Source organism: Channa argus, chromosome 17 (genome assembly GCF_033026475.1).
Source record: "Channa argus isolate prfri chromosome 17, Channa argus male v1.0, whole genome shotgun sequence".
Lineage (NCBI taxonomy): Eukaryota > Metazoa > Chordata > Actinopteri > Anabantiformes > Channidae > Channa > Channa argus.
In genome coordinates, this window is record NC_090213.1 from 22,440,079 (window position 1) to 22,453,965 (window position 13,887).

General features: G+C 38.0%; 1 protein-coding gene across 2 annotated transcripts in view; it reads left to right on the top strand.

Moving 5' to 3' along the window:
• cdk19 (cyclin dependent kinase 19) overlaps nucleotides 1–13,887 on the top strand; it is a 60,435-nt gene that overhangs the window by 24,239 nt on the left and 22,309 nt on the right. For both annotated transcript variants that reach the window (XM_067482100.1, XM_067482099.1), the window contains exons 3-4: nucleotides 535–645; nucleotides 2,279–2,419. In XM_067482100.1, the coding sequence (XP_067338201.1) occupies nucleotides 535–645; nucleotides 2,279–2,419 (252 nt within the window). The remainder of the gene's footprint in view (nucleotides 1–534; nucleotides 646–2,278; nucleotides 2,420–13,887) is intronic.

Below are 13,887 nucleotides of genomic sequence, written 5' to 3' on the forward strand. Positions count from 1 at the left end.
ACATTTTGTTGTACTTTATTTATTGTTGAACTTTAAAGCGTGGCAGCTTGGAGTAGTAGATCCACTGAATGTAGTTTTTAGTCCCAGTCTTATTAAATGCACTTCCCAATATTAGGTAGCTTAAAGTAACTGAAACAACACACATGGAAGACATGTTACAGACCACATGCTTTTAACATGTTTTTAATCAAATGTTGATTAAACATGGTACTTCGGCTTATTTTTAACAGCTCCTTGTTGCATATCCTAAAGGCCCTGTTCAGAAACAAACAATCTGGTTTATGCACTGACAGACTTATTTAGACCTTGTATCAGTTTATTTCAAAATTAATTAGTTAGTGACAGCTGATTGAATCTGCTGACATTTCTTGCAACATCAAAACTCAGTATCGACTGAAAACTGGAAGCTGGCAGCTAAGACTTTTAATTTGCCATAATTAGTAGCATTCATCCTCTGCATTTTGGATGTCTCAATGAAACATTTTTTGCAGTGGTGTCCCAAACATTAACCTCGAATCTGAATCTTTTTTTCAGCTGTTACGAGAACTGAAACACCCAAATGTGATTGCCCTGCAGAAAGTGTTCTTGTCTCACAGCGACAGAAAGGTTTGGCTCCTCTTTGACTACGCTGAACATGATCTCTGGGTGAGTTTCTCTACGCCATAGCTACATTTACCAGTACAGTATGTATTTCCCATTATGTAAACTGATATTTTCAATGTATGCAAGGTATTATTATTTTATTGTTTTCACAGAAAACCTGATTTTATTTTACTAAAAGTGGCAGATATTATATTAGTCTTTGTACCAAAAAAGTTTCTTAATGTTTGAATAAAGTCATTATGGAGATTGTTGTGGTGTATTTATGCAAATTCATGTGACTAATAGACATCTAATTTTATTTTCTTGTGTATACTTACTTGTATTACTGACATGTAAGACACATTTTAGTGGTTAATATGCCACTGAGATAATACTGTGGAAGGAAGATTTGATCTATCAATATTTTTATATTTTTAAATATCTAAAAAGTGCTTTAATATAAATTCAGGGTTTCACTTCCATTTATGCCTGAATAAATCCTTGGTTGTCTGGAGACTTTCCTCTTTGAATACTTTTAGATTGTGCCAGGGTCACTAATTAGGTTCACCCTTTACCCAGTTTTCCACCATTGTTTATTGGGACATGATGTTTCACATGGTGGATAGGAATTGTTTTACAATAACAGAATAAGGAATGTATTTGACTGTCAATGCAATGAATCCCAGTAGCAAGTGAGGTCATGAGCTGATGTTAAAGGAAAAGTTAGACAGCTTTAAGAAAAAACATCAATGTTCTTATGGACTCTAATCTGTGAACTTTAAGGGTGTGACACACTTGGACAACACCAGGCTGTCAGAGAGTGTTCTTGGGCCCAGTTTTTGTGGTGTATCCTTCACTGTATGAACCAGTCGGATTTCCATTGGTGGCTTTTCGGATGAACGTGATTGGCTGTTAATCTGAGCAATTTAGTGCATGACAAAAGACAACAGTATTAACACCAGTCCAGTTTAAAACTTCTTACCACACATTTTTTCAGTTCAAAAGAAATTCTAAACCATCTGTGGTGTGAAATCTGTGGAGCTAACGCTGTTTACAGTTTATATATTCATTGTCCCAGGTCGTCTTCCTTATGCACCACTCACACAATTGCAAAACCTGCATGCAACGTGGCCACCGGCTGTTGTCTTTGTGATGTGTTCAAGTGCCAATTATTTGTCCAGACAAAACGAAATGTGAAGCGACTTCTCCATTGGCCTTTACCACGACTAGTTCTTTGATGTTGGTTTGGTGTGTCATGGCCCTTAGATGTGCTGGTAGGCTGATTCTGGATAGATCCCAGGTAGTTATTTTTTATGCTAAGCAAAGCACACCTGTAAAGGCTTCACCTTTCTATGTAAAATTCCTTGCAATGATTTATTGCTTGTCATAGTAGCCACCCTTGTAAATTCTCTTTTTTTCAAAAACTGCCAAAGAGTCTTGGAAATTAAACTTATTCATTTAGCTCTTGGTCTTGATTATTCAGCCTAGTATTGTATATACTAAACTGGTATACTGTAAACTCAAAAAACCTTTTGGGTTCCACCAGCTGCTAATATAATCCTGTGATTATAGTTTACCTAATTTACCAGTATGTGAAGCTTTTGTTCTTGTGAATGTTGTGGCCACACTGTCTGAATTAATAGATATGCTACACTCCACATGCACAACTGAGTTGAAATCTTTGTCTGTTTTGTAGCACATCATCAAGTTCCACCGTGCCTCCAAGGCCAATAAGAAGCCAATGCAGCTGCCCAGAGGGATGGTGAAGTCTCTCCTATATCAGATTCTGGATGGGATCCATTACCTCCATGCTAACTGGGTGCTCCACAGAGATCTGGTGAGCAGCTATCTTAGATTCACTGTTCCAGTTTCCATTTACAGTCGCACATACAAGCACATTCTGTACTCCATCTTGTAGCTGTTTACGTCCTCTATAAATATATTGTTCAGTAAACAAGTTATACAGATAATAGCTAATCATTTTTTTTTTTATAAAGAAGCGCAGCTTATTTCTGAGGTGCTACCAGTGCTGAAGTAAGTGTATTGTAGTTTGTCTGCAGATTAATAAAAATAATTATGTACACATTTCTTCATTGGCTGCTAGCTATCTTGGAGCTAGTTGTAAACCTATCTACTGTATATCTATAGCCTAGAAGATATTATTCTCATCAGGTTCACTTTGTCTCTCACTGCCTGCCACATGTGTCACACTAAACAATTCCAACTAGCAGAGCCATGGTATTTCAGACTGTTTTGTTTTGTCTGGGTGTGGTGTTCTATTATGATTTTGATTGTCTGAAGGGTTGTGATTGTAATGCTTTAGGGCTAGAACGTCCTGAACTATGGATGTTGTCTGACTCCTGTCTACCCTTCAGACTGGCTCCAATGCACTCGTGGTTCCTGTGAAAGGCTCTCCACCTCAGTTTTCCCACAATGCTTTGGTTAGAGGGATATTTTGTACTCTGCAGCTGAGAGCCAGGCTGAAGTCAAAACACAGGGCTTCTTGTTGTGTTTTTAAAAATTCCAGTTATGTAGGCAGAATGTCAGGGATTAAACTCCAAAGCTTATGCATGTACAGAAACTATTTTGCAACTAAATTAAGTGTTGCTTGAATATAATTAACACAATTTTGATTGGCTAAGCTGGTTGAAAATTTAGCACTAATTAACTCACAGACATCTCTAGGCACCTTACAGAATAAAGTCAAGACTATAAAGATGTATTGAGAGAACCCAACAATTCCCCCTCGAACAAGCCCTAGGCAACAGTGGAGAGGAACAACTCCTTTTAAGGGAGAAACCTCCAGCAGAACCAGGCTCAGGGTGGGTGGCCATCTGCCTTGACCGGTTGAGGTGAGTGGAAATTGGAGAAAGAAGAGAAACGAACAACCAAAGCAACAACAAAACATCGGGCAGTTTGGTAGGACCAGTAGCTTTCAGAGATTTAGAGATCGAAGTGGTCTACTGGGATGATATGGTACTATGAGGTCTTCTATATATGATGGAGCCTGACCATTTCGAACTTTATGTAAGAGACAAGGTTCCTTGTAGACTACTGTAAGGAACCTTGGAGAGACTTATGCCATCTAGAGTAACAATATGGTTGGACATCCTATTTCTGAGATTTTTGGACCCAAATACTATGACTTCAGTTTTGTTTGAGTTTAGAAGTAAAAAATTGTGGGATATCCAGGCCTTTCTGTCTTGAAGGCATGTTTGAAGCTTGATTAACTGATCAGATGATCAGCATAGTATGGAGTATTTTCTAATAATATTGCCTAAAGGAGACACATTGATAAAGTAAAAAGTATTGGACCTAAGACAGAGCCTTGTGGAACTCCATTGCTAACATTTGTGTGCATGGAGGATGGATGACAATGAGGAGGATGAACAGATTGAAATCTATAATATAGATAAGATTTAAACCAACATAGTGCAGTACCTTTAATCCCAATTTCATGTTCCAGTCTCTGTTATAAAATGTTGTGATCAATGGTATCAAATGCAGCACTAAGATCTAACAGAACAAGTATAGAGACTAGTCCATTATCTGATGCCAAGAGAAGATCGTTGGTGACTTTTACCAGTGCTGTTTCTGTACTATGATGAACTCTAAATCCTGACTGAAAGTCTTCATGCAAATTATTCCTGTAGAGGGGGTTGCATAACTGCTTTGTAACTACTTTTTCAAGGATTTTAGAAATAAAGGGGAGATTAGATATTGGTCTGTAATTGGCTAAAACACCTGGGTCAAGACAGGGTTTTTTAAGCAGTGGTTTAATTACAGCTACCTTATAGGCCTGTGGTACCTTATTTTTCAGAGGGGCAACACTATCAAGTATTTTTCATAGTGAGGCGGCAGAATTATACTACTTTCCATTGTATTGAAGTGTCCCTTCAACATATAGATACTTAACCCCTAACAGCCCATTCCCCTCCCCAGCTGTGCAGTGCCGGTCCAAGCCCGGTAGAAATTGGGGAGGGTTGCGTCAGGAAGGGAATCCGGCGTCAAAACTGTGCCAAATCAACATGCGGACCATGATCCGCTGTGGCGACCCTGAACTCACGGGATAAGCCGAAAGGACAAAAATAAAAATAAAAATCTGCTGTAGTGGAATTTTTTCCTGACTGCTGTATAGTCGATTACTGTAAATGCAAATTTTATTAGAAAATGGTCAGACAGAAGAGAGTTGTAAGAAAAATATATTGACTAAAACAGTGAGTGGCTTTACTTACATTTTGGGAAAAAACAATTGAATCTAATAATGAATTAAACGCAGTGTTGAGGCAGTTACTGTCAGCATCTACACGAATGTTACAGTCACCCACTATTATGACTTTATTTGTACTAAGCACTAAATCAGAAAGAAAATCCGAAAATTCAATCAAAAACTCTGAGTTTTCCAGTTTGGGTATGAAAGGCTATGAATAAGGCTCTCAAATTAGTTATAACTATATCTAGGTCTAGGGTTATTGGTAAACTAGAGTAGAAGATTTGCTGCTACTCCTCCACCTCAGCCTGTGCATCTAGGAACATGATAATTAATATGACTTGGGGGGTTGACTCATTTAGACTGACATATTCTTCATGCTGCAACCAAGTTTCAGTGAGACAAAATAAATCGAATTGAGAATTGCTTATTAGGTCATTTACTGACAGAGATTTAGAAGAGAGAGATAATTAATAATCCACATTTAAGAGTTTTTGGGTTTTTTTTCTGTTAGAGGAGTAGTGTAAATGTTCTGCACTTATATAGCACTTTTCTACCTATTGGCATTCAAAGCGCTTTACACTGCTTCTTATTCACGCATTGACACTCACAATCACAAACTCATACACCGATGGGGGAGCTGCTACGCAGCTGGCCAACGCTCACCGGGAGCAACTTAGTTGGGGTTCAGTGTGTTGCTCAAGGACACTTTGACATGTAACCGGAGGAGCTGGGGATTGAACCAACAACAACCGCTCTACCTTCCTGCGCCACAGTCACCCCCTGTATCATGCAGTCAGTCAGGCTCATGCCTAACCTCAGGTTATTAACCTCAAGGCATTAATCCTGACTACAGGCAGCTTCTTGGAAAACATCAGCTCTTTCTGATATCTGAGCATTGGGACTATTTACTTTCTCTCTGTCTCATATCTGACTGTAAACTCCCACAGCCCATCTGTATGTGTGACTTCTTCACTCTGATCTCTCAATCTCTTACATTGGTGCCTTTGCTTGTGCAGAAAAGAGCAGAAATAACCAAACACAACACAGCAGATTATGTCTCAGAACATTAACTTGATAACTACCAACACTGCTTTAATGTCAGATGATCCTCAGGGAGGCTATTTGCAGATAATACTCATCAAACAAGGAATGGTTTAAAAATTCTGAGTAAAGGTTACCTAGGCTGTTGGTTGATTGATCCTCTGAATACACCTCTTAGAGGATAAACTACATTCAGAAGTCAGTCAGCAAAGCCGTCACACAGCGTCTGAATCAGGTTGTCCACTGTTACGCAATGCTCAGCAATCCTTAGTGCTCCTGTGGTGGCTGGACATCACATTATGTAAACCAGCAGGGATCTGTAAACTTGCTTTGTCTTTTACACTCTGTCTCTCCCTGGTGATTTGGAATAATCCATGGGGTATCTCTGCAGGCACTAAATAGTTTTTGTTTTTTTTTCTGTGTCAATATATCAATCACTTACAAATGTGCTGAGGGATTTAGTCCAGTCTCAGATGGTGAAATAAGCAGGTCATTCCCAGAATCGGACAGGAGACATCCGGTAAATGCTTAGGAGAAGACTCACTGTAGTCCTGTTGTACAAGTTAATTTCACACTGGTCTTACTATCCTAGTCAGGCCTTCAGACTAATGTCCTGTTCATGTCAAAGTGTCCTTGGCCAAGACACCAACCGACAAGTTGCATCATTGCCTGACAGCTACACCATCATGGGTGTGTGCTGAGGGGATCCATACAGTAGTTAAATTGATTTCTTTGTGGGAGACAATAGTTGGGAACTTAGTTAAACTAGAGGAATTGTTATTTATGGAGTGTATGAGTTTTTTTCCCCCCATGAGTTCAGGGTCACAACAGATCATTGCATGATGATTTGGCACAGTTTTTACACTGGATGCCCTTCCTGACGCAACCCTCTTCAATTTCGACATATAGTCAGGGCCAAGGATCGAACCAATGACCCTGTGGTCCATGGACAACTGTCTTTACCAACTGATCTACAGCCACCCCTACAAGTGATTGTGAGTGTGAATGGGTGAATAAGAAGCATTGTAAAGCGCTTTGAGTGCCAATAGGTAGAAGTGCTATTACCGAGCATTTACCATTGTTAAATTGTAGAGCTGTTTATGGATAAACTACAGTGCCCATATTTTTGGAAATTATGTGTCAACCAGAGCAACAGTGTGGCTCACTTATGTGTTTTTAATTGTTTTCCGACAACAGTTGACATCTATAGCAGAAGAAAAAGCCAAGTCAGGGTCAGGATTCACAGATTTTACAGTTAATAGGCAGAATTCGTTGTTGGTTTTAAGGGTTGTGTGGGTTTTGTGGAAAAAAACAAATAGATGCACACACCACTCTAAAAAAAAACCCAATAATGCCAACCTCTGTTTGAACCTGGCTCAACAAGAGTGTAAGAATCGGCTTTGATCATATTTTTCTCACTTTATTGTTCCTTCTATTTGATATGTCTCCTTCCTTTTGAAAATGGGGATAAGAAAAGCTGTCTCAAGGACAAAGGCTGTTTTTGCTTGGTTACTGTGAAAAAGTCAGTGTATTACTGAAGAAAGGATAAAATACTGAGCCATAGTTACAAATAAATCATGGAAATCATTATAAAAACTGAGCATTTAGGGACACAAGAAGCTCTTGTATGTAAAATGAGAGAAATATTTCTGATTATGAACTATTTTTATGTCAGGCATTGACTCTGATAACATGTTAACCATGTTTATATGTTATATATTGAGGCCCATTTCAGTAAATGAACTCTCAGCCATTGTTGACTTGTTTTTAGCAGAACATTGCTAAGTAGCAGCGTGATAAATAAAAACATAAAGTCAATGCATTTAAAGTCAAATAGTTATTCTAAGCAAAGAGGAGCTTAGCTATTTACTATGCTTTATTTATATAGCACCTTCGTATGGATTATAGCAATTTAAAGTGATTGAAAAAGTGATTAAAATGCATACCAAACAAGGGTAATAAAACAGAAAAAGAGTAAAAATGATTAAAAATGCACTAAAAGTTGATAACAAGGTTCATCAAATTAGGGCAATAAAATAATATTATGAGACTATAGGACAATGAGACTAATATAAAGAAATAAAATACTGGAAAATATATATTTTATATGTATATTTTATTCAAGATTATTGATAACTAAAACATACCGTAGGAGAAAATGACAGAATATGCACACACATACACACACAGTATCTAAAAGTCCACAATTCTTCCCGCCCACTGCGGTCTGCCAGTGAAGGATATCTGGTGGTCCCAGCACCGCACAGAAGACACCAAGGAAAACTTTTTTGCGCAATGATCCCACGATGGTGGAAGGAGCTACCAAACTCTCCATGCTCAACAGACTCTCTCCAAAAATGTTGAAAAAACTGCTGAAAACAGGATATTCCTATGCATTTAAATCTCTTTTAAAAAAAAATCCTTTCTGCTCCTTCTCACACTTGCATCTCGTGAACTGTGAACACTTTTCTGATAGGACTTTGCTTTGATGTTTTCACTTTGACTTAGATTTTTTTGTTGCCCTGTACCTCACTTGTAAGTCGCTTTGGATAAAAGCGTCTGCTAAATGACTAAATGTAAATGTAAAAGTAAATAAATTCAATATAAATTAATGCAAATGAGACAGGGTTAATCGGTGAGTTCTAAGTTTGCTTTTAAAAACATCCACACTTCCTTTTCTTAGATCCTCAATCTCAGACAATTCCAACAGCTTTAAGCGTAAACAGTAAAAACTGCCTCACCAAAAGTTTTTGTCCTTCACTTTGGAACAACTAAAAGACTCGAGCCGGAGGATCTGAGACCACAGACTGGTTAATACACTGGAAGCATGTCCGACATTTATGCTGTTATAAGACCATGACATGCTTTAAAAACAAGTCCCAGAATTTTTAAATAAATATGGAAGCTGACAAGCAGCCAATGAAATGATTTTAAAAGATGAAAAACTTTAAAACATGTTCTCTCCTTCTGGTCTCTATCAGTACAGCAGAGAATCAACTGGTTTATGGGGTATTTAGGTCAACCAGAGAGGAGAGTACCCCAACAAGTGTGCCCAGCCCAAGACCTTGGAGCGGGCTTTTGGTGACTCGTACTTGTCTTCTGAAACCACAGCTAGCCTTCTTTTCAGTAATTTTGCTCATATAAAAAATAAATAAATAAATAAATATTTTTTATTTAGAATTATTTATTTTATTCTTACATTATATAATTTTTAAGGACCTTTTCAATAACCCTTCTGTAAATTCTGTAAAAGGTTAGGTATAGGCCTTATTGTGCCTACTTGTTTTCCATTGACAATGAAAATGGTTTTGATATGAATTCTGTGTTGTATTAAAACAGTCTTTACTAATTTTATTTTAAATTAGTGATCCCGGCAAAAACCCTGTATATTTAGTCTTTATTAGCTCAGCAGTAACCTGTTACATTGAAACAGTTATAGGAAATGCAGAAACGCAGATCTCCACTACAAGATATTTAACACTGTTTGGTAAGCAGATCAGTTTTAGATATTGTCAGGAGGAATAATTGAAGCAGTATGAATAATTGTACAGTGTAAAAACACCACATCACAGTAGTCATGGTTGCTCACAGCGCATCTTGATGCATGTGTCCCCATCTGTATTGAAAGATGTCCGTTGTTGTAGTGATCTCTTTTTATTCAAATGTTGCAGTAAGTCATGACAGTGTGACAGTAAGGCAGCATGAACATTTCCAGGACTCTGAAACTGCAGTTGTTAAGTGAAATTGTTTATTTTATTTTTTTCACACAATGTAATAATGTCCAGCCATTACAAAAGCTATTTGGGTGTTTTTCCCCCTAAAGGTCACACCACTCTTATCTCTGCACCAACTCTTCCGGCCCTTTATAACTATTTTCACGGCAGCAGGATTTCATTGTGATGCTGCACTGATGTATTTCAGTTAGTACTGTTATTTTGCTGTCTCATTGCCAGGGTTTCCTGCCATTGTGGCCACAGAGGACTGTAAAGGGTCTGCCTGTGGGTCTTGTTTGCTGGATTATTGTTTTTTGTGCAGGTGTGTAGCTTATTGTCTCATTAATAACTCTGCAAATGCATCATCTTTCCATCATGTATGTAGGTAATACAAGAACAGGAGGAGCAACACAGAGACATGTCATCTGCTGTGGGGTGTTTGGCTGTAGAGATAGGTGCATTTTCAGTACGCTATATTACTTGCCCTGTAGCATACAGTAACTGAATATTGTGCTAGTGTGTAGCATGCTCCACCTCTGCACTGCAGAAAGCAGGCATGTGTTTTCCATTGCACCACTGCATACAGCCCATCCCCCATTTGTCCAGCCATTGCTGCACTCCTTTCTCCCTGTCCCACCCACCCCCATCACAGAGGTGCTTGGCGAGCCTTTCCCACCCCCTTACCCTACGCCCCCATAAGGATTATGTAACAGCCTCTAGCTAGCACCAAGTACACGGCCCTGCATGGCTAGCTGAGTCAAGATGCTGAATAAGCAGCTCTGCAGGCCAATGCAAAAGCAGACCTTAGATGTACCAACAGTCACTGTCTGAAGAAATTACTATATCATATACATAACTGCGTGTCTTTTCCTCGCTGTCAGCAGCACTGGGCAGATCATTCTTCAGTTAAGAATGACACATTTACACATTGCTAAATTCAGTGATTAAATAGGGAAGTAATGAACATCGAATATAAGATTTAAAGATAAAATTCTTTAAACCCTGCATGGACTTGTCGCCACACAGTTTAAAGCCCAAAAAAAATTGATTGTTTTCTGTACATCATTTCCTTCCACTGTATGTGATGTCATTCATTTCACACTATTGATTAACAGCCTGTTTCCAGCTCAAATTTACCTAGAACAAATAAGCCAAGAGAATTTATTTGGTCTGACAGGTGATTCATTGGTTCCTATGCAACTAAATCTTTAAACTTTCTTGAATGTTTGATGAAGTTCATACTTTCATGAAAAGGCGTTTTTCATGACCATTTGATCCTTGCATAATACAGACGTGCAAAAGTTGTTACCCACTTTTAAACTTTTTTTTGTGTAAAAACATAAAAATCAGGTAATTGTAGTGAGTCTTAGTATTAGGCAAATACAAACTCGGACAAAAACAACAAACAGTTGCTAATTATTTTTTATAAATGAACCCAAAAAGAATAATAATATGGGCAAGCCTCCCCTATGATTCACGGATAAGCCGAGAGGACAAACAAAAACACTTGAAGAAGTCAGTTCCTGTATGACCGTATCATTATCTTACATTGTTGTGGAGGAATTTTGTTTGTTCATTTTTCACAACATTGTTTTGCTTCATTGGGGTTTTTGGGCACTTGCTTATGCACAACTCTCTTAAGGTCCGAATTTCATTTGGGTTAAGGCCTGCCTTTGATTAGGCCATTCCAAAACCTTGATTCTTTTATTTTTCAGCAATTATGATGTACATTTGCTGGCCTGCTTTGAATCATTGTCCTGTTGCATGACCCAGTTTTGACCAAGCTGTGGGACACCAAAAATTATTATATAAAACATTCTGGTATATGAGTTAATCGTCAACTCAATGTCTGCTAGATGCCCAGGTCCTGTGGCTGCAAGACAAGCCCAGATTATTACCCCTTTAAATTTTAGACATTAGAGACTTTTCCTGACAACTCCTAAGATAGAACTCTTGGGGTTTTTTTGTATTTCTCTGAGTATTGTGCAATCTTAACTTAGGATGGATTCGAGTTTTTTTGACCCTTCTCATATTGACGTGCAGCAACAATTGCTTATCAAAAACCATTGGTTATGTCTTTCTCTCCTGGCTTTGTGTTAACACAAGCCTGAATGCTCCAGAGCAGCAAACCGCCAAAACGTCCGCTGTTATAGATGTCTACAGACCTGCTAATGATCAAATAATCAAGGGCTGATGATCAGCAGCACCTGGCTGCAACTTCCTCTTATATCCTATGGAAGCAGTAATGAGGTATTATTATAGCAGTGCATTATTGCCAATATTTTTTTTTTGTTTTGTTTGATTTGACTTATGTTAAATAAATAATGGCACAGTGAAAGAAGTTTTGTTTTGTGTTTCTGAGGTTGTTTTTGCCTAAAAGTTAGAACCACTATGATCAGATAAGTTAAACCCAAAAACATAGATTTTAAAGAGGGTACTAACTTTTAGACATGACAGCAGGTCCTACTCCATGTTGGCATAATTTATTCAAAAAAGTGATACCAAAGAATTAAAAAAAAAGACTTACACACTGTAAAGCCTTAAGCCCAACTGAAAAGTTGGGCTTAAGGCTGAACTACTGAACTAGGCTGAACAACTGAAAAGTTGGGCTTAAGACAAAACACAGGAAGTGGGGCATTATCAGTATTGTAAGAGGACGAGGAGGAAAAAGAAAATATTGGTGTTACAGCTGCCACTGACACATCTCAGAGCTGTACTATGACAGGTATAGAGAGAAACTGATTTAAAATAAAGTTGTATTACAATGAAAAATCTTTTTACAATCTAAAAAAGACAACAAAATAATAAGTAATGGTGATTTTGATGATGTAATAAATAATTTTACAAGCTTATTTGAGGTATTTTGGTATTTAATGTCAAGTTTCAATCTATTGAGTCATTCAGTCATGCAGGGGTTTTCCACGTATGGAGAAAGACATCCTGTGTGTACGTGACTAAACTACACAGTTCACAAAAAAATTACATTTTAACTACAGGAAAATTGTAAAGTCTATAAATGCCATACATTTTTCACCCATAGGTGCCACTTATAAAGGAATCTGGTCTTCCAACTGGTTCCTGTATGAGACCAACTGGACAGCTTTCTCTGCTAGTTTCAGTCACTTCAGACCTTCGCACATTTTTCTATGTTGTGTTTCTTGCAAGAAAGTAGTTTTTGCTATCAATCTACAAAATAAAAACCCATAATGGCAAGTGAACACCAGGTTTCTCCCTAGGGATTGTATTTACCAGATGATAAGCAGTTTGCCAGACATACTGTAGTGCTTGGAGTTCTGCATAGAGGTCTTAATTTAGGTTGTCAGGTAACAGGATCTTTGTCCTCATGTACTTAGAGGACTTTAAATGTTGTTTAGTGAATTCCTGACTTTCTGTTAAAGTGACTGTCGGGTTAACTGTAAGTGACTGTAGCCAAGGCCCTTGTTAAGTGGTTACTAATATGAACTAGTCTGAGCTGCATTTAACACAGAGAAGGACTGCATGTTTTTTTTCACATACTGAAATTCAGTTTGAATGCAGTCTAGGGCTCATGTAAGGCTCAGCTATGTGGCTAGGCTAGATGTCAGTAGTTCAGAAAAACTGAAAAATGATGTTTCTACTCTCATCTTATAAGCAGCAATGAAGCTGAGGCAGCTCTGTTTATTAAGAAAATGTTTTCCGTACTGGGCAACTACTTTCATTTACATAAGACCCTATAAGACCCTACTCCTTGTGTAGGGGTTGGTCACATCTTGTCTAGACTACTGCAAAGCCCGGCAGACAGAGCCACCAGCAGCATGATGAAAGTCTTCGACGTGATCCAAAATTTAAAATGATATAATTACTTATTCATTTATTTATTATGGAAAACAATCTAATTTTAAAGTTTTGTTTCTGGCAAATGAATGTGAATCCATGCCATTGGTAACTTGTACGACCCCCCCCCCCCCCCCCCCGTGTTCCTTGCATGAACTGTTTGCTTCACATCCTTCCGCAGCATTTTTGTAATAATAGTTAGAACTTAGACTTGGCCATTGCAAAACATTACATTTCCTCTGTCTTGACCATTCTTTCGTTGTACTGCTTGTGAATTGTTTCTTGTGCCACGATCCACATTCTGTTCATGGATATATGTCTTGATATTTTCTTGTAAAATCTTCCTGTCCAACTTTTATACATCCATCACTGATGGCAAGCCATGTCCAAGGCAGCAAAGCAGCCAAATCATGACACTGCCTCCATCACTTTTCACAGATGTTCTTTTTTTTTAATGCTCAATGCAGTTTTAGGCATTGCCAAACACAACACTTCTTCATCTAGCCTAACAGTTATGGTTATTGC